General features: G+C 44.7%; 1 protein-coding gene across 3 annotated transcripts in view; it reads right to left on the bottom strand.

Annotated features, from left to right (window-relative positions):
- The window catches only part of FGFRL1 (fibroblast growth factor receptor like 1), a 183,391-nt gene that overhangs the window by 89,596 nt on the left and 67,418 nt on the right, over window positions 1-26,377 (bottom strand). For all 3 annotated transcript variants that reach the window (XM_076335745.1, XM_076335743.1, XM_076335742.1), the window contains exon 3: window positions 2,343-2,615. In XM_076335745.1, the coding sequence (XP_076191860.1) occupies window positions 2,343-2,615 (273 nt within the window). The remainder of the gene's footprint in view (window positions 1-2,342; window positions 2,616-26,377) is intronic.

Genomic DNA, 26,377 nt, shown 5'->3' with positions numbered 1-26,377 from the left:
TTAAAACACTGCCTCCTTCTCAAAAATCAACAAAGGATTGATTTGCTCTCAACCAAAAGCATTTTCACCAAGAGGAACACGAGCATCTGGCCAATACATTAAATGTTTGGATCCTTTGAAAGAATAAGTCAATGATACCTTGTGCTTACTTGCAGACCTTGGCAAGAAAGACACTAAGGGAACATTTGTTTTCAGGGGAAATTGTTCTAGTGAGAAGTAGTTGGTTTGAAACATTACGTGAACACATCTGTACCACTGGAGACGAGGGACATAAGTAATCTGTTAAAAATGGTTTGAGCAACAACAATGCACAAGGGTACACTGTGAGACAAGGAAGGAAGGTGCAAAGAGTCTAAGAAATACTGGGTTTAGCCAGCATTAGAACAAGGATGCATGGAGATGAACAATAACTCAGCCCATATGTCTGCCACACATTTAGTTTAAAGTTACCCTTTTCTTGGCACTTGGTGATCAATATTTGTTTGCATAGGGCCCAATCTCACACCCACAGAGGCCAGTGGGAGCTTGCCATTTCCTTCCATAGCTGCCCGATGAGGCTCCTAATAACTAGTGTTTGTGCCCAGGGCTTTTCAGTGCCAAATATAATGAACACTATTGTTCTTAGCACAATTAAATTTGATAATCCAATTTCCCTGAGCAACTGAATTGGAGTTTTTGCCTCAATCTTTCCTGAATTCTAGTCCAGCTTTTACCCTGTGCCTCCTGGCTTTTCCCTTTCATTTGTTTCTGTTGTGCTACCAAGAATAGTCAGAGCCTTCTTTGACTCGCAGATGCCTCGATGCCTCTTTGCCTTGGAATAATGGGAGCTGGCTTGGGCCCTGAGCTTTATAGAAAATACTGGCTGACACAGATGATCAAAGACTTTGGCAACCTCCACATACTGCAAAAGCACAAGCAGGACTGAAGCAGGCTCCTATAGCATTCCTTTCTCCACACCAAACAATCTGGAAAGCACGTCCAAAAGGAGTCTGTATAGACATGACTCTTTATAGACTATTTCCACTTCACCCTTCTTGCTCAGTGTAGCAAAGAAAGATGGATGAATGTGGATAGGAAAGAGGTGAACAAGGAAAACCAAATCTGCAAACTATGTAAACGATAAGATGGCTTTTGCAGCTTTATCCCACTGATGCTACAGGAGTCATATAGCAAGAGGGTTTCCCTCACCTAAGTATCTCTTTTCCTTATAAGACATTTACATTCTGGTGTCTCTCCCACACTGGCTCTACAGCAAAGTGCATTCTCCAAGGATCACCCTGTTATCGGGTGATAATCCTCCATCAAGCAGCATCAAGTGTTTGTTACATGCTCTGAGTCCATAGCAGCCCTCCTACTGTGAAGAAGAAATAGAACAAAAAGAGGCCAAGTGCCAGCCAGTAGGCAGCTGGAAACTGCCCTAAACTCTGTCCTCACTTCCACTGTCTGAGGGAAACAGAACTTTGTAGACCAGATACTGGGCGTGCTGATCAGGCAATAGGGTGAGCAAGATACCTGATCTCACCCCCTGCTTTCTAACCCTCCCCTTTGCTCCCTCAGCATCCTCCAGCATGCCAAATTTCATCCAGCTCTTTCCCTCCTCACAGACAAGGAGCAATGAGCATATTTCTGTGGCAGCCACAGCAAAGGAATCTCTGATTACCCAGAGAAGTGTCTTTGGGGGCCTTCAGGAATGCTCAGCCCAGCAGGTGACCCCAAAATCCCAGCGCCAGGCCAAGCAAGCCCTTTGAAGCCTGTCAAAAGCACAGCCAGAGAACCCATGGTCACCAAGATGGCATCTGAAGCTTTTTTAATTCTGCCTCCACCAAGGGGATTTCTCAGGAATTGAGCATCCCTGGGTCATATGCCAGCTCTGAGCTTTGTTTCAATCTAAATATTATTATTCCTGAAGACACCATGCTTTGCAAAAGCTCAGTACGTGGATCTTCCAGCTGTGCATTTTTATATGGGTGCCTTAACATTTGTTTTGAGAACTACCCTGTTCCAACAGCAAACATAAAGATCAGTGTGACCTCTCCTTATCGCACAGCCTTTCCTGTGTGGAGTTCATTGTGATCTGGACCCTAGTGACTATTGCATCATTTCTGTTTATTTGTAACCTTTGGCACTGCGTAATCTTATCTGCCTGCAGCCAGCTGCAGCAGAAGATGTGCAGTAACATAGCCAGCTCTGGCAATCCTCAAACACTGGAAAGGGCCAGTTAAGAGTGGAGGTCAGTAAATGATTAGCAAAGCAAATCTGCAATCATTGACAGCTACACAGAAATCAGCTCGCTCTCTCCCCCCAGAGCAGGTGAGGCCTGGCTTTTCTCCAGCTCTACTCACCAATCACGATGAGGGTGTAGTTCACATTGGTGCTGCCGAAGCCATTGGTGGCTTTGCAAATGTAGGTTCCCGCGTCTTCGCTTTCCACCTCCTTGATTTTCAGCCCTTGCTGAAGGATTCGGAACCTCGTCCAGCCGCTGTGGATAGTGCGTCCATCCTTCATCCACATGGTGAGAGGCGGGGGGTCACCCTCCACTGGGCACAGGAGCTTGATGGTCCTCCCGAGCCTCACCGACTGACGGTGAATTACTTTATCGGCAATCCTTGGGGGACCTAAGAAAGAACAGAGAGAGGAAGAGCTGTTACTGCTTTTGCCAGTGATATAGCACTGATTTGAAGACCAGTCATCAATCAGGGCATCACACTGACTGCTATACAGGATAGAGTGAAAGGTGCTTACCAAAAATCACTTACAAACAAGGCTAAAAAATGCAGGCAATTACAGAGGGATACAACAACAGAGATAGATACTGGTTTGTGCAAGACCTGAAGCTGTAGCCTTGCCATCAGCAGCAGCTCATGATAACCCACCAGGGAAGCCTGGTTCTGAGTCTCTTTTGCTTTTCCAAAGCACCCCCATCCTATAGCAAGGAGAAGTCCAATACACCAACTGTTCAGCTGTATTTGGTAAAGCAACTGTAGTTGTTTTAAACTTAACACCTATCCTGAAGGCAAAATTAGTAACAGCACTGGTACTTAAAACAAAACACTACCCCCCTCAAAAAGTTAAAATCCTTTCATGTTGTATGTACAGTAATTCCCTTTAATAGTCACCAGATGGGCTCTATCTGAGATGCATAAGCCTGCAGTTGTCAGACATAAAGCATTCATTGGGTAGCGCTTCACCGAAAGATACAGCATAGCCTGACATGTTAACATTGCTTATAGTCCAAAAGAGGATATTTTTATAAATTGCCTTGGCAACCCTGCTGGTTTGACCTGACTGACAAATATTTGTTCTTTGTAAAAAGTGATAATTTCATGTGTCCCTGGAATGCCACAGAGTGAACACACTGTTTGCCACATGATAACAGGATGCACTTGGACAGGCCAACACTCAGAAAAAAGAAGTGATAAAGACCCCAACAGTGGGAATGGTCCCGTAGCTGAATTCAAACCGGAATTTCTTCCGAAAGCTCTGAAAAGTTGAAGCAAAGAGTCTTTTTCCTGCATCTGCCTTTTCTGCCTTTTCATTAATTGCACAAGTTCCCCACACAAACTGCAAGAGAAATGCTCTTCCCAGAATAGTCTATTAATGGGTGTGATAAGTGCCCTGCTCTTGCATAAGGACAAAATGTTTTGCTAAGGATTGCTGATGCTGAGTTGCACCCAAAACCCACAAGATGTTTGTGGGATTTGGAATTGTTCCCTCATATTTTATTCCTGTTCCTAGTGTTTTGCAGGATTGGACCCACATGGGATAAGCTACAAAGCTCATATTTGCACTTCCTCATGACTAATTCCTATTATTCCGATGTCTGCCTGAATTTTCCCCAGCATGACTAAGGCAGTACATACAGTCCAGCTCATGAATGACTACAGAGCTGCTGTCGCAGTTACTCATGCTGACTCGCACCCATTAACTTCGCAGCTTTGCTGGTGAACTGAAGTGCTGCTCAAGCTCAGAAAAGAGTCATGAACTAGCTTGAAACTCATCAATTAGTTTATCTAAGAGCCTGGTTAAACCAATGGGTCTTAGACACACTCAGATTCTGATGAACTGCTGAAGACCCAAAGTGGGGATCTTGAGAGCACTTATTCTGAAAAAGTCAGTCCCTGGCAAAGATAACACCCACCCCTGCACAGCTTCTGCAGACACCTGTGGGACAGCGTCTCGAAGGTGATGGTGCCTTCCCAGACTCCAAGGGAACTGGCAAAACACCATGAGAAATCCTGCCTGTCCAGGTCTTCCTAAGCATTGCAAACCACGCTGTTAATGTTCTTCACCTCGGGAGATCTCCAACCAGCTCTGCGGATGGAGAGGTAATCCCAAGATCCTTTGAATGCTGATCTGACACAAGTTGCGTTGCTGAATCTTTTAAAGTGGAAATCCACCCATCAGTAGAGGTTGTGTGTGTTGGCTTTGATAAAGCAGAATTCACCAACACCAGGTGAGGATCCAACCCCAAATTCTGCTGCATTTCCCTACATGGTGCAGTGTCTCACTCAGCGTAAAGGAGCAGAAATGTCCACGAGTCCACAACCTTGTTGAAATTCTGGGTTGGCCCTTGGAGAGGTCCTTTCTGACCGAGACACCTACCAAATCAAGTCAAACTTTAAGAGTAGCTTCACTGCAAGCTACTTGTGTGCCAGGATACTACTCCATGCATATTCAAATGGCAAAAACAGAATGTATTGGGTTTGCGTGGCAAGGTTTTGGTAGCAGGGGGAGCTACAGGGGTGGCTTCTGTGAGAAGCTACTAGAAGCTTCCCCTATGTCTGATAGAGACAATGCCAGCTGACTCCAAGACGAACCCACCACTGGCCAAGGCTGAGCCCATCAGCAACGGTGGTAGCGCATCTGTGATAATGTATTTAAGAAGGTGTGTGTGTGGAAACTGCACAACAGCAAATGCAGCCAGAGAGAGGAGTGAGAATATGTGACAGAAACAACTCTGCAGACACCACGGTCAGTGAAGAAGGAGGGGGAGGAGGTGCTCCAGGCACTGGAGCAGAGGTTCCCCTGCAGCCCGTGGTGAAGACCATGGTGAGGCAGGCTGTCCCCCTGCAGCCCATGGAGGTCCACGGTGGAGCAGATATCCACCTGCAGCCCGTGGAGGACCCCACGCCAGAGCAGGTGGATGCCCGAAGGGGGCTGTGACCCCATGGGAAACCCACACTGGAGCAGGCTCCTGGCAGGACCTGTGGACCCATGAAGAGAGAGGAGCCCATGCTGGAGCAGGTTTGCTGGCAGGACTTGTGACCCCGTGGGGGACCCACGCTGGAGCAGTCTGATCCTGAAGGACTGCACCCCGTGGAAAGGTCCCACGCTGAAGCAGTTCATGAAGAACTGTAGCTCGTGGGAAGGCCTCACGTTGGAGAAGTTCATGGAGGCCTGTCTCCCGTGGGAGGGACCCGACGCTGGAGCAGGGGAAGAGTGTGAGGAGTCCTCCCCCTGAGGAGGAAGGAGCGGCAGAGACACCGTGTGATGAACTGACCGCAACCTCCATTCCCCGTCCCCCTGTGCAGCTGGGGGAGAGGAGGTAGAGAAAATCGGAGGTAAAGTTGAGCCCGGGAAGAAGGGAGGGGTGAGAGGAAGGTGTTTTTAAGATTTGGTTTTATTTCTCATTATCCTACTCTGATTTGATTGGTAATAAATTAAATTAATTTTCCCCAAGTCAAGTCTGTTTTGCCCATGATGGTGAATGATCTCCCTGTCTTCATCTCAACCCAGGAGCCTTTTGTTATATTTTCTCTCCTCTGTCCAGTTGAGGAGGGGGAGTGGTAGAGCGGCTTTGGTGGGCACCTGGCATCCAGCCAGGGTCAACCCACCACACAGATCTATAATTAGTGCTGGGGAAAAATGTTTGGTGCAGGGCAAGCAGGGACAGTGGAGAGAGAGCACCCTCCTCCCAACTTGGAAACCTGCTGTAGCTCCTTCAAAATCCCTTTCCTTCCAACATTCAGGTTGACTCCTGATGAATTTTGAGACCTGGAGGAATCAGATAGTTTCCCAATCACGTCATGTGCCTCGTTGGGGCAGGCTGCACAAGCGGCTCTCCTGATGGCACCAGAGTTGCCCCTAGATCTGTCACATGTTTGGGTCAGCGGTAAGCTTGGTCCTCCTAAATGCCATTTTCCTTTGATTGACCTTTCGTTCTGAGGAATTGTTGGATCGCTCTCTGTCACAGGATCTATTCGCAGACCTTTATGACATTTAGAAAAGGGTGCGTTTCTTGAAGCCTTTCTGCCCGAGAAGAAAAACACTAGCACGGTCCTCTGCAGCCCTTCATTAGCCCCTCCAGCGACTTTCTCGGGATGACGAATAAAAATTTCCCCCCACTCTTTTTCCTGCTCTGAATTTTGCCGGAATCAGCTGCCTGCGCTTCTCAATGAGGTACAGCCTCAGGACATAGATGTTAAAACCTTGCTTCTGTTCATTTGGTGCTGTAAATATTCCCATTTTATTACATATCATCTTCGCATTAATAACTTTCTGCGCAAGCAGCACTCTCTGGAATCAGTGCCTTCGCATATGCCAGAGGCTTCAGAGGCCCTGGCAAGCCAATGATATCTGGACCTCCTGTAGATGGCTACAGCAAGAATAAAATGTTGATATCATCACAGATCTCTGTCTCTCTTTCTAATGTACAGGCATCCACTGGGTCTTATTTCACTACATATCTGTACAGCCCTGCCTTGGGACTGCAACAGTGACGGATGAATGCTTTTCAAGTCAAGATACACTTTGGCACATCTCGCCACTCTGCGCTGTCAGTGTTTGGAGGGGAGGCGGTGAAAGGGCCAAAAAGGCCCTTCTGCAACATCCCCTGTGCAGTGGGTGCTGCTGACACAGAGCTGCCTCGCGTGGCACACCATGGAAATCCCATACTATCCAGATAGAAACGTATTCCCCCTCTGAATCCATACATTAAGCTGCCCAGAACCCCTCAGGTTCCCCTGGAGTTTAATTTCCAGGGCTTCTCTATGGCAGTTCTATCTTCTACTCTATGAACAGAGCAAAAAGATGTAGTACAAAGATGCTGAGCACCCCAATTTCTTATGTGCACCACTGGTACTGAAGGGAGCTCCCCACCTTGCAGAACTGGCCCATAATATGCCAGGGGGTGGCCATGAGAGCAGAGTGCCCAATAGCTGCCAGCTCTCCCAAGGCGTTGATTTGGGGGTGTCCCCTGGCGGCTGCCTCCCGCGGGGCTGGGGCACGCGTGCACTCACAGCTGAGTGCGGCAGCACGGGAGCAGAGCCCAGGGCACAGCCCGCGGCCCTGCAGGCTGGATACATTTCTACAGCTGCTTAGAGAGGCAAAATCCCAGGAAAGCACCTGCTGCTTCACCTACAGCTGCCAGCGAGGTAAAAACAAGCTGAACCCTGGCTGCTGCCGACTTCCCATCCCTTGCCGCTGCCAGCTTCTGTCCTGTGCTCTAATGCAGCATTAAAAAGCAGATGCAATTACTCCTCAAGCAGCCGGTGTCACTATGATGTCAGCCGTCCTAGACTCCAGCTTTGTCTTGTATGTGAGCAGAAATTATCTAATGTCTTTTGAGAGCAATACCCTACAGCTACTTGCTGTACTGCCGCTCTTGCCTTGTTTGTGGGTTATGCATTAGGGCAACACCACAAGAGCTAGACAGCAACACCTTAAGGGATTGTTTTGAAACCTGAAATCATTTTGTTACACCAGATTGTTAAAATTGTGAATTCATATATCTACCAACACAAATTCTTTAACGCCAATATTTACCATCTTTCTGGCTATGGGGGGATCCTATGAATTGCCATGTGCCTGCACCCATGGGCCAAAGCTCCAGACTGGATCCTTTCAAGACAGAGCAGGAGAGAGCAGTGCTCTCTGGCCCTGGGTGTAAATCCTGGGGGAGGTGTCCCTACACCATACTCCCCCTGACTTCTTTGCCATTAGGCAGTGCTTCTTGAAATAATCAGCCTTTATAAGTGCTGAGAATGCAGCCTCTGATGCTCCTGAAGACAGAGATAACTTCCTGCAGCACTTTGCCATGAGATATGGGAGAAGGGTCCAAAACCAATGCCCCAGGTAGATATTCCACCAAAATTGGTGACACGGATTTTTACACATTTTTATAGTCGGGAGGGGAGGGGGGAATGGTGGGGAGAGAAAATGCAATTTTCCATTATGCAAAGGCAGCTCTCTACGGCCACAGGGCGCTGCTGAGAAACAGCCTTTTAAGCCACGCGACGCTGGAGAGGGTGCAGCTGACTTCACAGCCTGTGCGAACAGAAGGAGCTATTACGATAAATTAAGCCCTACCTTGACACAAACCCAGTGGGGGCAGGTTTTCTTCTGTCCCCCTTGTCCTCAACCCAATAGTTCGAGAGAATAATTTCTTATATTTCAGCCGAGGGGGAAGGGTGGGGTTTGACATCCGTGGATGTGACTTGGGAAGAAGTGACGAGAATGCAGCTGCCTCCCCCCGTGCCTGGTTGTTATTCTTTCTCCAAATACAAACTAAATATAACTTTGCCCCATAACATTCAAATCATTTTAGTTACTAGAAGAGATCATGCCTGGAGTTCCAAGGGCCAGGGTGCAATCAGGCTTAAAATATAATTTAAACAATCCAGACCCTACATTTTCCACCAAGTTATTTTCTTGCTTGTAGTTTCCCCATCTGCAAATACATGTAAGTACACCCCGAAAGAAACCAACAATCCTAGTCAGATGCCAAGTTTTCTGTTCAAGATCATATAAGCCCAGTCAAACATTAACAAGGAAATGCCGTGATCACCTCATTTGTTTTAAATATTTCTGCTCATATACATGCAGACAAGTGTGCAGATTTATTTGCCTCATTTACGAATACAAGCAACTGGAATCTCCATTCTGTTCCATTATATAAAAGACAGATCCTACACCTGTCTTACTGAACAGCTGGGCAATTTTCAATTTATACCCTGCGATACTGCTCTCCACTATCCTATACCGCAGAAAAGCCCCACTTGCTGCTCTGCTGCTGACACTGCTTCACAAGCATTCCTGTTCTCCCCCCCACTGCCTTGGAAGGGCTGGTGGTTGCCACTTCTTGGCAAAAGGAGTTATGTAAAACCCAAGAAAGCTTCTTTGCTTTAGCAAATAGCTATTTCCGGGAAGCAGCAAAAACAATTTCTAAAAGTATATTTAAGACACAACAGTGGAATAGCCTGGAGCTTCCTGTCCATATTTCTCACAGTCAAAAACACACACACATGTAATTACATTTTCCTGGACTGCATTGCAAAGTTCATGCACTCATTCAACTCATACATGTAGTAAACATGATTTATAGCTCTGTGTGAAAACCCTCTAGATATATGGTGTTTTGATAGTGACTCGAACCTAGAGCTATAATTTAGTAACACCTAGCAGTCAAAGCTAAATGATTTCCCACTCCACATTCCTAACTTTCCATGAACCCCTTTTACTGCTAACCTGGGGAGGAGATACTGCTTCTACAATTGTTTGGACTTAGCCTTGTTATTCCTTCAGCTAAACTGCACACTAACGTCAAGCTTCACATATGGTGAACACACCAGCACTGACCCACGTCCTGTGAGACCATTTGCCATGATACAGTTCAAAGTGAACTTTATTAACACATTAAACATAATTACAAAGAGGAAATTCCAAGGAAGGTCAACCAGCCCGGACAGTTTCTTGGAATGGAAAGTAATTTATAATATCCACATACTGTATTGTAAAGTTTATAAAGAAGTTAAATAAGTTTTAAGAGCCCCACGGGTTATGTATATTTTATTATTTAATACCAAACACATTCACTTTCCATGAAGATAAGATTTCTTTTGAAGTGCTGTGTTAGCAAATTAGCAAAGTCATTTACCATGAAGCACCCAAACAACCCATCAACGCATGCAAGGAATTAACATCAGGGACTGGGGTATCACAGACAATGTGTGTCCTACGAGGAGAATACAGCAAAGCAGAGAAATCTTTCATTACGACAGTGAGGTGAAGGAGTTGGACAAAGGCCGCTAACCAAACCACTCATTCCGTGTGAACACAATCTCTTACACCAACACTTGAGGCAACATTTGGCCTTCACCATACTCATCACTGCAAAACCTGATCCTCCAGAGTCCTTAGTAGAAGGATGATTCACACCAAAGTTGATTTCTTTCACCTCTCCCAGGCTTCAGAATGAACATGGATGGCTGGAAAGGACCATCTAAAAGCCATGTTTTAAACTTGCTTCCAGAGTTGGTTAACTTGGGATACCCATTGCCAGAAAGCTGGGCTGGACAACTCCTGCTTCAGTAGGAGTTTAACCCTTACTACAATAGTTTAACCCTCTCTGCAAGACTAACATGAGGATTATACACTTACACTCTCTGCACATCATTATTACCATTATTTGTGTTGGCATTCAAGCTGTAATGATGGATCAATGGATAGAGGCCTCACTATGCTGGGGGCTGGACAAACACCTACCAAAGAACAATTCCCACAGGGAAGGGCTTACAAAGCAATGATGGCAAGAGTTTCAATTAACATGAGTAGGTGCTCCTCAAAGAGAGGAACTCTTGGCTCTCCGCACAGTAGGAAGCCCTTACACGGAGAGCAGAACTGATAAAAATGCTTTTTGACAGAGATAAAAGGATGAATGTCTTGTCCATGTATACCGTTAACTATTGGAATAAGCAGTTCAAAGCACTGGTGAATCCAACATCTTTTCATATTTTCAAAACAAAACAGTCTGCATTTCCAAAAGGTATGCAATAGCCAAGTAAAGTAGGGGTCAGCGTAGGGGTAACTGGGCCAAATGCTTTGGTATGTGACATGAAGAGATCAGATTAGATGAGCTAATGGGTCCTTCTTGGCTTGAAAACATAGGCGCCCACAGACAAAAACAATGCTTATCAAAAACAATCAAAAGATTAAAGAAAAAAACAACAGCATCTCTGTAGAACAAAGACTTTTAGAGAGGAACACAAAAACACCACAAGTATTTGCTGACCAGCCCCGACGGCTGGTCAGGCTTAGCTTTGGGAATAGTAGACTGTTTGCAGGAGCAAGTTCTAGGCTTGGATTGCACAGCTGAGCCCAACAACGTGATGGAGAAAACAGCTTTGTGGATTCATTTTACAGCAAGTAAAGTGACATATTTTCTCTTTCTTCCCTACCTCTGTGGTAGGAGCTGCTTTCCTGATGAAATGGATATTTATTGATAGCACAAGAAGTGCTTGCCATATTTTTACATGAGTAATAACTAGCCCCTTGGGTGAAGGCTGCCAGTAAATTTTCTACTCTAGATGTTCCAAAAATAAGAAAAATAGAATATTTGGGAACATGTTCCATTTAATTAAGTGCTCTGCATACACATTTCACTGAGATTTAATAAAATAGTTATTGTATGTTAAACAATTGGCACTTGATTATTGCATAGATTTATTGCAGTTCAACAACAGTAGATGAGATATGTATCTCTTACATGGTTTTTAAATCCTTTGAGCATATGTTTTCAATAATCAGTTGGTATTTATTTAACATGAAATTACCATCTTATTAAATTAAATGTGCATGGGTGACATTCAATTTCAAGTGTTGCTGAATATTTTTTCAGCAGCAAAAAATAGTAACTTTATCCCTTAGGTTTTGAGGTAGCAAACGCAGAGGAGAGTTAGGATTACTTCAAATTACTTTTGAAGAAACAGACTTCGTATGCTAGAAGGCTTCTCTTTTAGTGTGGAAGAAAAAGATATTATTTATTGTTTCTTAAGTGCTGCCAGTGGGCTTAGCGTGGGCCAAAAGAGAGGACTAATATTTCTACTCTAAGGCTAAAATTATACTGACAGCGCAGTTCAGGTATGCAGTTCAATGGATAACCAGAAAACTTTTTTTAGAGAAGAGATAAGTACAACAAAGGTGTGTTGGCACACGTACCCGCACAATCTACCTTTTTCATTCCCATTCAAGAAGGCAAGCCCATCTGAATAATGGCATTCCTAATTTGCTTTTTCAAAAGAAATGGCATTAAAACATATTTGCAACGTTCTGAAATTAAAAGGCTTTTTTTTAGCCTCCCGTTTCCAGGAAGGACAAACTGCCTAATTCTGGAAGAGAGCTAGAAATCCTCTGGCTTGAGGGAATTAGGAGGATCCAGAAGCCAACAGAAAATCCTGCCCCATAGCCCCAGCCTGCTCTCACCAAACCTAACCCAAACCCGCAGCATCTCCACCACAAGTCACACAGGGACCATTCCTGCCAACATAAGGCATCTGTTTGCTTCTCACAACCTCTGGGAAACAATCCAGTCAGGCAGTCCTGAATTAGCTTCTGGGGTTAATCTACCCCAAATTTAACATAAATGCTGTTGTACTCTGCCCTTCCAACTGCTTCCCAACCATGCAAATCCTGCTTCACGAGCCCAGTGGATTTCCCAGCCAAATCGCCCACCATCTCCAAGACTTTCAGCAAAACAAACCAGACACTCTGCAAATCTCAGTTTAATTCACTTATTTTGTAACAAATCTCCCCTTCGAGCCACCAGTTGCAATCATGTTCCAAAACCCAAGGCTTCAAAGACAGGCATTTACTTCTGAGGCAACCATCTGCTCCGGTTTTTGTCCCCTTCTTTGTCCCCCCTGCCTACGTGCAGTATCCTGTCGCCTAATCATTTTATTTGAACAGCTCCTAGAAAATAGGATGCCCAAGTTCACGTTTGGTGACACGGATTCCCCTTGAACTTTCGTAGTCAATATTTAACCCAGTCTAAGCACAGTACAAGGTTTAATAAGTAATTAGCCGTTTCCCTTATAGACAGACGTTTGTGTGAGAGCTGCACAAGCAGGAAATTGTAAGTGTCATTGTTTATGTCTGCAGGGAAACAGAAACCACGATGGTTGACTCCGTGCCATATTCGGGAACGATGTGAGCAAAGATCTTTAAATAGTTGGTTTGCCTTCCTGCTAGTCCACAGCGGCGAGCCTTCGACCATACACCGACACAGGGGCCTTTTTCATTTGTATCTAAGAATTTGGTTTTCCTCAAAATATTCTTTAAAATCTTTTTTAACAAATTTCTCTCTAAGGGATGAAATTGGAGAAGACTTTACACTCTTCCACCCAATGCTGGTTTCTGCTGGCTTTTCCCAATACCCAAGATGGAAAAGGTGTGATTAGGGCATTAAGGGCTCAGGAAAAAAAAAAACCATCTTGAACACCCACCCTCAAACAGGAGACACTGCCAAAATATCCACAAGCCTTCTGCTGTTGGGAAATCAGTGGCAGTGCCCTACATGGCACGGCTGCTCTCAGCCCTCTTTCCTCTGCCCTCGTCACTGGGGGCTTCTAAGTTTGGTCACCACAAAAACGCGGTAACAACTGTTTGTTGGTGACCACAAAGAGATAAACACCGTGGTATTTAAGAACTGAAGATATTTTCAGAGGCTTCTCTAAAACAGAAAGCACTTCTAGCTGAATGGCTGCAGTCTAAACAAGACTTTGTCCGGTTTTCTCTTTCAATATTCCCTTTTTCAGTTTGAGAAATCTTTTGCGTCATAATTTTGGCAACTTAAAATGAAACACATACAAACAAAAAAGTCAGGATTTTAAAAGCATATTGATTAAGCAATGGTAATCTTTTTTTAATGGGTTGCTGTATCACTAAAATATGAAAACAGTTTTGATTCGGGACAGGAATAAATTAAAATACATTAAAAAATCACAAGGGCAAATATATATATATATATATATGTATGTATGTGCTCTTGGATTTCCATTAATGAGCGCTCAATCTACATGACCAGACTGGAGCTAATCCAGAATAAACTCCCAAAATGCCTATAGTGTGAACATCACCTCCTCAGCACCAAATATTTCACTTTAAAGACTTGTTCCTGTTGTGCTATTCTACAAGCTAACTTAGACACACCTGTACCTCTCTTCCAGGAGGAGGAAATACTTAAATGCATTTTAAAAGAAAATGTGCACAAGGTTAATTGAGTGAAAACTTACATTTAAACTCAAGAGATGCCAAGTCTCCCTCATACGAAAACAGGGAACCATCACTGAATTCTTGTAGCATTCACATCTGGTTCCTGCTCCCCAGACACTGAAGCACACGCTACCTGATGTAAAAGCACATGATACCCAGCAGTATTGGCAGGAGCCAGGACTTCTTAATGCATGAAACCTTCATCCTGCAGAATATTATATTGTCAGACCTCATATAGGAAACCTCAGCCTCAGCTCCAGGCCATACCCAAAGGAAAGTAGTAACATTTTCTTCAAATGGATCGACCCTGGTCCGGTGCCACAGCACAGTGCTAAAACATGCAGTGACGCCTGCACAAATCCGTGCACAAGCGACCTTCTGGCTATGAAAACTCAAGTTATCGTTGGCACAGTCTGAGGGCTCAGCTGGTGCCTTGGACAGAGGCTGGTCCAGATTTCTGCAGACTGCCTGCCACTGGGACAGCTTCAAACAGATCCACGCCCTCTGCTCCTCCTTTTCTACATGCTGGCTTGCTCACGACAAGAGGGTTAGTGCATTCTTAAGTGGCCTTTATTATTTTTTCTAGTAGGAGATAGTAAAGACTTGTTGTTCTGTTAGGCTTACTATATCCGATCGCACTGCCATGGTTTGTGCCTAGGATTGCCAGGTGCTTTTCTGGACAGTCCCAGGACTGTTCAGCTTCTAAGATCAGAAAAAATCAGAGCATTTCATCTGGTATGTCTGAAGCTCTGCTGCACCCCTTGCTGCTCAAAAGCTGCTTCACTTCATCTGGAGGAAGGTATTTTTCCTATACCTCTATTGCACACTAGTGTGGCATGTCTCAGGGTATTACCAAAACAGCACCTAACAGTGGGTATATTCTGCCTAAACTGAAACACTAAAAATAGATATTTAAAATATAAATCCATTTAAATTCCCCAAACTATCCAAAGGATTTGGAAATATTTCTCCTTTGCTGAAGATCCCATATTGCCTGCCTTTTATCTCTATAAATCTGCATGAGTAGAAAGACGGTGCTAATTATTATCGGATACACAAGCCCCTGTTATTAGCACAGCCTGTGACTGTCAGCACGGTTGCTTTATTTGAGCTGCCCAAACTTCAGCAGCTACAGAGCATACGGGAGTTTTGCTGACATCGATTGCTCTGCAATTTCAAATGACGTCATGCTACTGGCGGTCTGCGCACTGGTGTGTAACGTCGTATCCATCAGGTAGATAGAGCTACACTGGAATATCAATTAATGTGCGCTCCTATTACCTCACAGTCTGGTAATGTATAGTCCCAGCTACCCTCCTGCAAGTGTGTGCGGGGGGAGAAACCTGGAGAGCATAACAGCTATCTAGGAAAAGCTGTGCATGGAGAAATATTGTCTCGCCGGGTGACTACATAGCTGCTTTATTCCCCATAGCATGCGTGCGTGTACTAACGCACGCACATTGCATCAGCTGTCAGCAGGAATTCCTGACTGCAGATTAAAGTGTTGCCACAGTCTGTCTGCTCAGCCTGTCCTGGTTGATACACATCGGAGCAAAGTGTCCACTCGCATAAAGATTTCTGAGCTTCTCTGTTCACAGAAATAGGAGGTTTTACTGTTGCAGTGACTTGAACTTGTTCTTGAGAGAAGCCACATCAGCAATCACTTCTGTGCTGCACGCTGGCATTTCTAAGTGAGAAGTCAAGAGGTCAAAACCCAAGGCCAGAAAAAAGCAGACACGCGAGACCCCTTGCTGTACCGGTGGCTGGATAAATCAGCACTTTCCTAATCAGTCGCTAAACCCCTAATCTGTATTGCACGTAAATTCCAATCCCTTCCCAACGGCTGTGCCGTGGTAATCTCCAATCTGATTACAGTGAAACCCCATTGGAAGACTCATTGATAAAAGATGGAAATGTGTAAAATCAATTTGCTATATATCACAAACAGCGCTGCATATCCCTTCAGGGATCAAAGAACCGCCATCAAATACCAACAAATAAAGGGCTGTTAAAAATGTTTTTTATCTAATAGTGGATTTGACTATTTGTCAAAAGACAAAATTCACTTCTGAAGGGAGAACCAGGGCATTGTTTTACATACAGTAAAGGATTAGATGGTGCCTAAGGCAGAAAAGGCAGCGTAAGAAAGGTCGTCATTTAAGGCCATGCTAAAAGTTCAAGGGCAAAAGACAAGAGAGACTAGATGCACTTAGGCTCACAATTTACTGGAAGGAGCTCAGACTCAGCCAACAATCTCAGCTTTACCTCCAGAAGGTACAGCAGGAGCAGTGTTGGCATGGAGCGGTTGGCCAATGAATTTGTCATTTGGTATTTATTTTGATAAGAAGCAATAATCATTGGTAGGGCTGAGCAAAATGCTCCAACTGTTGGTCCTGAGCTCAATCAAGCTTTGGGCTGAAATGGTCCCGGCAGTAGGGACCACAGCACTGGCCCACCGGGAGCAGCCTGGGCTCCATCATTGCTAAGCACAGTGTTTTTTAGTTTTGAAAACAATGGAAAATTGATAACACTTATAAAAATAATATATCTTGGCAGGATCTCACTCTCATATCACTTTTATGCAGTGGGTAGATGGGAAGCCAAAGCCTCCTCCGTGTAACCCACCAAAAGATAAAGAAAAATATTAAAGGAAAAGCAAGCAGAGCCCAATCTACCTCCTGTGTTTCATCCATTGAGGGGAATTTGCCAGCATTCACAATTTCATTTTTTAAATCTTGTGATATTAGGTGCTTGTTTCTTAATGTCTCTTTTCTGAGGGCATAATCCTGAAGGAGAATCTCCTGTTTATTTGAACATGAAAGAAAATTTGTGACCTTTGTGATCATGGGGAATCACTAAATGCTCTAAAACCAGGAAGCAAATAAATAAAATCCGATTTGTTGTAACATTCATGCTATTTAAGCCAGAGTACTGGTTTTCTGGGGTTTGACCCAGGAGTGTTGAACACGCAGGATTAGTAACGTGAGTGTTTCCCACGGATGTGTCCCATGTGATTTACTTAAGCATCTTTATGACATGCATTAACAAAAAGCTACACTGGCTGTGGGATCCAATAGCTGTAGGATCTAATACAGCTTATGCTCCATTCACCATAGAGGAGATTATAAGCAGGTGTCTCTCCTAGAGAAACTGGTATGCTACAATTAACAGGAAGCTGGCTCATATTCCCAGATGTTTGTCATTATGGGAAGGGGGGAGAAAGAGGGACATTAGGGTCCATAAAACCACACTGCTACCCTTGCAGCACCTACAGTCCAAGAGGGACTTCAGTAGCTCAGCTCTGCCATTGAAAAAAGTTTTACAAGACCTCTGCTCCAAACAGCCCTGAAATCAAAGGTCTGTTTACTTAGCCTTTGCTTGCTGGGCTTTAGGATAGTGCAGGGAAGATCAAAGCAGAGACCTCGTTTAACATGTCCAAGTACACAACCAGCAAGTCTGTTTATGTTGGATTCCTACACACTGAGTGTGCTGCTGTCTGTCAACACTTCAGGCTCATTTTCAGCAATATTGGGTGAGGAGGGAAATATTGAGAAAGGCCCCACAGATTTTGGTCCTGTTGAAACAGAAGTGAAAGTCAGAGCAAGGAGCTCTGCTTTTAACTGTGACTGCTGAGGTCAAAAATTAACTCCTTGCAGGAAAAAAGAAGTAGACCTATGGTCTCTGCTGAAGTGCTACACCATTAAAATGCAGCTAAAGTCTGCATGAAGAGCCGCAAAAGACAATTTTGGTTCTGTATTATTTGGGTCCCACCTGTTTTCATTGCTAATGCACAGTGAGACTAAGGTACTTGGTTTGGCACTGGTAAGGGATGACACCCTGTGCATCTCCATGCACAGAAAGAGGTGCAATAGCCATCAGCAATTCACATCTTCCTGCAGTCTCCCATTGATGCTTGTACAATCCCACTCTGGGGACGTAGAAGTTTGCAATGACAGGCCATCTATTCACCATACGTCATCTCTCTTTCAACTCCCGCTGCTGGGGACTACCAACCGGAGATGGTTTTGCAGTTACCAAAAATGCAGCAGGACTAACAAAGCTTAGTTTCCAATGGCCCTATATTCTGCATCTGGATTTCTCAGCGCCTATTAAGGGGCAAGAACCTGCTGCCACCTTCATTTATTAATTTGCTTGTTTGTTGATGGTGCATTCATTTCCCTCTAACATTTCGAAAAGGCTGAAGCCATGCAATGGCCTCTGCCTCAAGCATGGGGGTAGTGGGACGCAGCACTATTACAATCACTCCCGTCTACATGGCTTCCCATTTCCACAAAGTTTGTAAGAACTTATTACCGCCCACATTGCTCCTTCTCAGATACATCCGAAATTGGCTAATAGGTTCAAAAGCTATTGGAAGGGATGGGGATGGATCAACCCTCAAAAAATGCCGCCACATGGATCTCATCTCCTTCGGACACCAAACTAAAGACCAGCCTAAAGATGAGCCAGACAGAGATAGGTACAAAAAGGGCACTCAGAGAGAAGGAAGTAGCTGGTTACTTACTTAGCTTTAGAAGTAGGGCTCTTTTTGAAAGTTTTCTCTATAGATATAACCCACATCTGGTATCACAGCAGAACCTTCACCAGAAAATCAAGATCAGAAAAGCTGGGGCGGTTCCACTTTTTGCTGATTTCTTTTACTTTTCTTGGTGCTTTTGTTAAAGTTTCCCAGGAAAAAAACCCTCTCATGTTCTGACCGGTGTTGGTCAGAAGAAACAGAAACTCAGGTTCTGCAAAATATAAGGCAGCCTGCAACCAGTGTTAGGAAACCAAGTCTACCAACAGACAGCTTGTTCTGGAGCTGCCTCCTGCAAAATGTCCTGCATTTCCTTCCGAAATAGCTGAAAAGGCCATGGGCAGAGACAGGGCACTGGACTGCACAGCCCACAGATAAGCCCAGCACAGGACTGGGATTCAAAATAAATTATATATACTACTCCTCCATCTCTCATGTGCTTTCTTTCTGACCTCAGATCATCCCTATTTCACCAGCTGGGAAGCTGGCGAAATTTTTTTGCAAGGTGTTGCATATGTGCTTTGAGATCCTCAGCTGATGGATCCCAGAGCGGCACTCCTGTAGCAGAAATGGAGCCATTTGGTCTGAATGGTTTAGTGGTGGACTTGGCAGTGTTAGGTTAACGGTTTAGTGGGACATGGTTTAGTGGTGGACTTGGCAGTGTTAGGTTGATGGTTGGACTTGATGATCTGAAAGGTCCTTTCCAACCTAAATCATTTTATGATTCTATGATTCTATGAATTAGACCAGTCTGCCATTCACCTTAGGAAAATAAACCACACAGCTGACAACCAAACCAACAGTTACTATAGCTGTGACCAGACAGGAACCAGCAACATAGTTCAACCGTACATGCACCCTATTCCCACTGCTATCCAGGGCGCTGATCAGTTCTAGGTGTGTTTAGGGCAAAATTGCTTCAATCTTAACTCCCCATCTGAACATGCCACTTCCAGTGGTTCCCTCCCAAACTTGCTCTCTTGAACTGATGGGAGGAGCTCATGTAGGAATGAGCAACGAAGTAATACCTGCTTCTTCTTCTCTTGGCTTCACAGAAGAGTACAACTTTATAAGGAGTAAAAAATTATAAAGAACATGTAGAGAAGACCACACAAACTGTAGGGTGGGGGAGCCCCGTTAGGTCTCCTTCCCATCCATCTCACTGTACTATCAACAGGACTGACCCTTTAAAACAGAGACAAGTAAAAGGAAAGAGAGCCTAATGGTTAAGATACTTTCTTAGGTCCTTGATTCAAGTCAGATAGCAAGGGTCACACAAGGTATCGAAGTGCCACAACTGCACACAGGGACATCTCCCTCTCGTGGGATGCTGTGAGGACAAACAGTAGATTGCTAGGCACCCCGTGATGAGGGGAGGGCAGATGGGTACATAGACAGACATGCAGGTTTCTTTTAAATGAAAAAGAAATCTCACCGAAGAGTCTTCCCAGTTTTGCAGGGGGATGTTTTCCCTAACCAGGCAATACAGCCCGCTTTGCTCCACCTTATTCCAGTGCCTTTAGTCAAAATCCTCATCTACGCTCCTAAACTGTTCCCTCCCCCACTCCTCCTGGCTCCAGTATCCAATCCCTTCATAGACTTGTAGACAGTTATTGTCCCCTCAGGTGTCACTTAGCCAAGCTATACATATATTTACAAGCAGCTCTTTTAATCTTCTCACATAAATCAGTCCCCCCAGTTGTCTGATCCAATCATCCGGGCCTGTCTCTCTCTGTCCGGACGAAAACCTTGCCTGTCTCCCTGACATCTCATGGATGTCAAGCTGTCAGCTTAAACTCAGAGCTCTTAATCTTCCTCCCCCTTCCCATCTCCTTCCTTAATTGCTGCAGACACCGCTACCGTCCCGCCTGTCGCTCAGGCCCACGGCCTGAGTGTTATTTTTCACTGTGCTCTCCCTCTAGCTCTCCACATCCTGGCTTGGACTGTGAGCCGCAGAGTCTTTCTGCAGCTCATTGATAAGCCCCAGCCTTGGCTGTCCATCCACTCGCTTGCAGTTTGCATCCAGGCTCCCGTCATGTTTCATCCCAACTCCTCTGCTCCAGCCTTGACGAAACACACTCTTGCCTCATTCATATTCATTTTTTTCTAGGCACCGCTCTGGCCACATCTGCTTCTCTTCACATCTAGTTCTCCCTTTCCTTGCTACATCAAACGGCTGCTACTTTTCTTCACTTGTCAAGGCTCCTCCTGGCCTCTCCCCACTGTTGCTATCACCTCTTCTCTACCAGAGGTCCACCCTCTTCCAACTGGCCCAGAAGTCCAGGCTCTCCCCTCCCTTTTTACATTTTTCAAAGAAAATCATAGGTGTTTTCTGCCAAGCTGCCTGCCTTGTGTAGGAGCAGCTCCCCATCAGCACTGGCTGAGGTGCTCAGCTCTCTCCCCACGCACCCCTCGTTAAAGCTTTCCTGCACCAGATCCAGGATTGCAGGTCAGCAGCTAAGCCTTACACCTCTGCTGGTCCTCATGGTCAGCACCATCTCACCATCTCTGCTTTGCTCCACCCATCTCCCCATCTTCCTGCCGTCATCATTCATCTCGTGACCTCTTTGGTCACGTAGCTCTTTGGGTACAGCCTTCTTGTGTTCACACAACACCTTGCTCAGTGGCGTGAAGGCCCTGAGCACAGCAGTGACACACACAAAGCACGCTAATCACCACAGCTTTACTAGCACCTCTCCGCTGATTATCCTCATTTCTGCATCCACAGCATTAAAGTATAATTGCATTTTAACAAGCTTCATTAGCACATTGCCTTAGTCAAGCTTAACACAGTCCAAGCACCCAAGGAAACCTCACGGTGCTTCTTTTCTGCTCAATATAATTTTCAAGGCTTCTGTAACCTGATTTGTTAGGAATAACCTCAGGGCTGTAAAGCTTTTCTTCTGCCATCCAGCAATTAAGGAATAATTTGTCACGGAGCAAGTCAAGCTGCAGGGCAGGAAAGCCCTGTGCAATACAATGAAGCTGTGTAAACCATAGCCCTCAGTGCAGGAACGAAGCGAGCATCCCTCCCCTCCTCTTTCGTTAGCTGGCAGCCTGTGCTCAGCAGCAGCTCCTGTAAATGCTGCACCGTCTCCTAAGTAATGCAACTCCTTGGCCTGCAGGCAGAGAAATGCCTGTATAGAGAGAAATGCCTGTGGCTCTGCCCCTCCTGCACTTTTTCGGACATTGTGCGGAAAGGTAAACAGCAAGTTGCCAAACCGTACCATTGGCATGAGCTATATAATGGAATAGGATTAAGAAATGGGCTGCAAAGCTTTTCTTTAGCAAGTTTTATGAAGCTCCAAAGGATAACTGAAACCCCATTGTTTTTTTTTAAAAAACTACCCTGGGAAGAAAAATGTCAGTATCTTAAGAACAAGAAAGAATGAGCAAAGGTAGGCGAGGAGCTTACAACGCTCTAGTTGCCTTGAACTCGTTTAATTTGTGTACACTGCTATCCATGACAGGCATGAGGTATGGTACCCTGGACAGACCAGGGCAACCTCTGGGGCATACGCGACAGGATCAGGACATGATCCCAGGCAGCGGCTCCCAAGCAGGGACACACTCCGCATTTCAACCATCGTTTATGGTCCAATAATTGTTCGTGTAGCCATGGGCAGATACACACACATACACTGAGGAGAAAACAGTCTCACATTAGAAAGAAGGAAGAGGCAGCTCTTATGTCTATAGAGTTTGACAAGTATTTCTGTCTGGCTAAACCTTTGCTAGCTTTAATGTTGTTTAAAACTTTCTCCAGTTATGTCAGTGACATAAAAGTCAAACATTTTCCCAAGCATTTCTGGAAAGATGCTTCCTGTTTTGGCGAGGGAGAGAGGGTATTTTTAAATAAAAAATGATCTGACTATGCTCACTGTGTATTAAGCCCAGTCACAAAACCAGAAGTAGTTTTGCAGATGGAGGTTATTACCTGATTTTTTTTTCCTTAACGCCCATAGTAGCCAGATTAAGGAACTGCTAGCAAACCTCAATCACTGTTTCCAAAACCATACGTAGGAACAGTGTGGCAGGAATAGAAAGCTATAGAGTATCAACCACTACAGGGCCCCAGACAGCTGTCTGTGAGAGCAGAAAACATGGGGTTAATGGTTCTTTTATATTTTCCTTTTAGTACTTGCAGACAACTGAGGACTGGCATGGAGATCACTGCTGGAAATTCTCCATGCAAAGAGACAGTCTGATCTTGTGAAGTGTGGGCAACACTCAATTCCCATTAATTTAAGGGGAGATCAAAGATGTCCAGCATTTTGTAGGGAATTCTAAATCTATGGACAGGTAGGCTCCCATCTCACTGTAAAAAGGGTTCTCCTCCAGCAAACCCCTCTCATGTCTCTATTTATCCATGCTTTGTAATTTTTCAGCTTATGCACATAAAGAAGAAAAAAAAAGCAGTTGCTAACTATCTGATATTACAACAGTACATTCTTCAGGAAGATGTACTTTTCACATCCTACTACCATTATTTCAACGTTCAGAGGTAGAGGAAAAACTTCACCCATCCCCACCTTCTCCCCCTTAACCAGACAAATAAGGCATTCAGCTCGTCTGAATTTAAATTTTTATTGGAGTTGATCCAGCAACCAGAGCGCATTGCTAGAAGCCAAGGTCCCGCTTCCTTCAATACACCTCCTTCATTCTGAGTCCCTGCTTTTGTACTGCTTTGGTAATCTCAATCTGTGGTCAGGGATAGGATAAAATTTCAGCTATTTCCCCCCTCAACTGCACAGAACAGGGCTTGCTCTTAAATCAAAAGCCCTGCACCCTAAACCTCTGGTTAAGTACTTAAATATAGGCAAGTCTTTGAAATCATCATGGGCTTTTTTTTTCTTAGGTATAGGTCTGAAAACCACAGAAGTAAACCAAGTTCTCAGGAATATCAAAGGTATTCAGAGGAAACTGGGGGAAGGGGGCACATAGGGTGGCTCCACAGTGCTTTTTTGGCCTGATCCTCTGAAGTAGATGGCATTACCAGTCCTCATCAAGAATGTGAAATTTCCTCTCTTATCCTCTAGGGCACGAGAAAATACTGTTAACTTTTCTGGAAGCATTAGGAGCAGACAGCGACTGGAATCCAAGCAGAAGTCACATTTCTGTCATTGCGTTGGTAAATGACCTCCACCTTTCTGCACAGGATGGTGTGGGCTCCCACATACCTTCTACAAATGTTTATATTTTCCTCTCTCTGTGTTTTTCCTTCCCCCCCCCCCCTATTCCCTCTCCTCTATACAAACAGTAATTCAAGAACCACGATCAACCCTCTGCATGGCTTCAGGTCTCTCACATGGGCTAAAGTTACCTCCAATTCTCCAGCATGGTTTGGGGAATTTATTTATATTCCGTGTTCTGGAGATAGACCTCATGTCTTGCCAAGGGCTCGCATGGGTCTTACAAAAGGAACACTGACAAATATTTATGGAACCTAAAGTGAAACTCAAGACACTGTTAAAATAAAGTTTGCCTTAGTTTTTTTATTTTCCTGAAGAATTGACCTGGCTCTCTTGGCAGGAAGACTAATCCAAATGCTATTGGTATCTTAACAGCTCATAAGAACCACATGCTTCAAATAAAGCCATTACTATCAGACACGCTGAGTGGTTCAATTAAACAAATATGAAAATAGACACTTCATCCTGCTTTAACTAAGTGGGATCATTTCACTCCTGAATCCAGACTGACAATGAAAATGATATAGTATTTACAGAGTAGCTTTTTATCCTGAAAGATCCCGAAGGATTACGCAGACCCCGCTTCACACACTACCGAGATGCTGCCACTTCCAGGAAGGAACACACGAGCTGTCCCGCAGCCCCGAGGAACGGCACATGGCAATTTAGACGGAGGAGCAGAAAAGAATTTCGCATTCAGCTGAAACTATAGAAGGGAATTTAGGCAAGCAGAATGGAGATTGTTTAGACTGGAGCACATCCAGCACGGAGGAGGTATAGTACTCCAGTGTTTTAAATATAAAAGTTAAGGCAAAACAATAAAAAAGTTCTGGTTTAAACTATCAAAAAATCAGAATTTAGGGCAGAAAGTGATACGCCATCTTGAAGGTGAACAGTTTCATTCTGTTCACTTCATTTGTGCATGGGAAATTCTCTAGAAGATGCTCTTGTTCACTATTCCCTTCAGGAATACAAGAATCAGGACTAATAATATTTTGCTTAGTTGCCTGTTAATGTAAGGATGACACAGGATACTTTATGAATTAAAGGCTCCAAAATGCTTTGACTGGTATTCTCACACACTTCACGGAGAAGAAAACATTGGGTCCATCTACATCACACAAGGGATCACATCGACTGCTGCCATGATCCCTGCTGGCATGTGTGTCCCATTTCACATTAGCTGCATTGCAAATGTAATGCAGCCCAGTAGGGAGAGAGAGAGCAACTTGCCCAAGGCTGCCCTGCAAGTCTGTGGCGGCAGCATCAGGAATCCAGTTTTGACCCCCAGTGCTCTACTGTGATGACCAGGTGATGCTTCCCCTCTCCAGGACATGCTCCCTCCTGTGAAACCTCGGCCATGCACGAGGAACTGAGCAAGCCCCGGGGTCTTCAAATCTTATGTTAATAGGTGGCCAAGAAATTTGCAGTGAGAAGCTTTCGTGGAAGAAAGAAAAGGAAACTGCTGATTTGTGGAGCAGCAGCGTGGCAGATCATGGTGAAACAGGGAAAATCCATCATTTTAAGAAGCTAGGGACACAGCAACATGACACAAAGTCACGTGGGGACGCACCAAATGTCAGCTGCAACTCTAGGGGTTACAGCAAGGAATGAGACTGTCTCAGCATGAAGAGTTCAGCCTGTGGATGTGCTTATGTAGCCACATCTGTAAGTCCAGTCAATGCAAAATGCCACATTTAACTCATTTTTTCCCCCCTGTAAGGTTTACACCTGCCCTCCTCTAAAAATGTCCTTCTTCTGATTCACAGACACATCTGAGAAGAGAAGCAATCCTGACATTATTACATCCCACCAGTCCAGAAGTGTGAAAGAAATATAACTGTTCAGTGAGAGTTTTTTACCTGGCACAAAGACTAGAGCTCGCAAAAGCCTCTCTGCAGAACAATTAGCAGAAAGCACCGATCTTATAAAGCTTTCTTTTTTTTTCAGTTCATTTAGCCTGAAGTAGAGCAATCAAGGCTCTTCTGGCAGGATATCACATTCTCAATATGTAACCACTTAAAGGAAGAGGACAGCTATTGCAGAGAGATGTCCCAGGAGAAGAAATCGTTTTACAAGTGAAAGGAATTTCTTTGGAGTGACTTTTAAAATAATGTGAAGCTGCTTTATTTTTTTTTCCCCAGGACTGGACTATGAACCTTTCTTTCACTACTGAGCAGTTGTTCACACACCTAATCCTCTGTGATTTAAATGAAACCCTTCAGGCAGATAATCGTGTACCAGCAGGAGGAAGGGGCTGACTCTGTGGCTCTACAGCCTCCAGGTACCGCACTACTTTTTCCCTGGAGCGGAAGGGAATAGGAAAGAGCAAAAGGAAAATGTCAGTCTTAGGAGATGAGCAAAGAGAAAGGAAGAAGTTGCATGCTGTGTAAAGGAGAAAACTTCCAGTGGCTCTACAAACTGCCAAGAGCTAAGCCTATTCTCTTATTTATGCATATTTGAGGGGGGATTCAGCTCTCACAGAACTCATACCGCTGACAGCAGGGAAGAAAGCTCATCTATACAGAGATGTATAGATGTTCCCTGCTGTGATGGGGAAACTGTCCTCAGCTATGACATAAGAGGAGGACGCAGAGAGGTCAGGCCTGTTGAGCTCAGGGTCCCACGACACGCAGGACAGCAGAGCTCCAGACCCGTGCGG

The sequence above is a fragment of the Aptenodytes patagonicus genome, chromosome 4 (assembly GCF_965638725.1).
Source record: "Aptenodytes patagonicus chromosome 4, bAptPat1.pri.cur, whole genome shotgun sequence".
NCBI lineage: Eukaryota > Metazoa > Chordata > Aves > Sphenisciformes > Spheniscidae > Aptenodytes > Aptenodytes patagonicus.
Note: the sequence above shows the minus strand (reverse complement) of the source record. Positions and strands in the feature narration are given on the sequence as shown.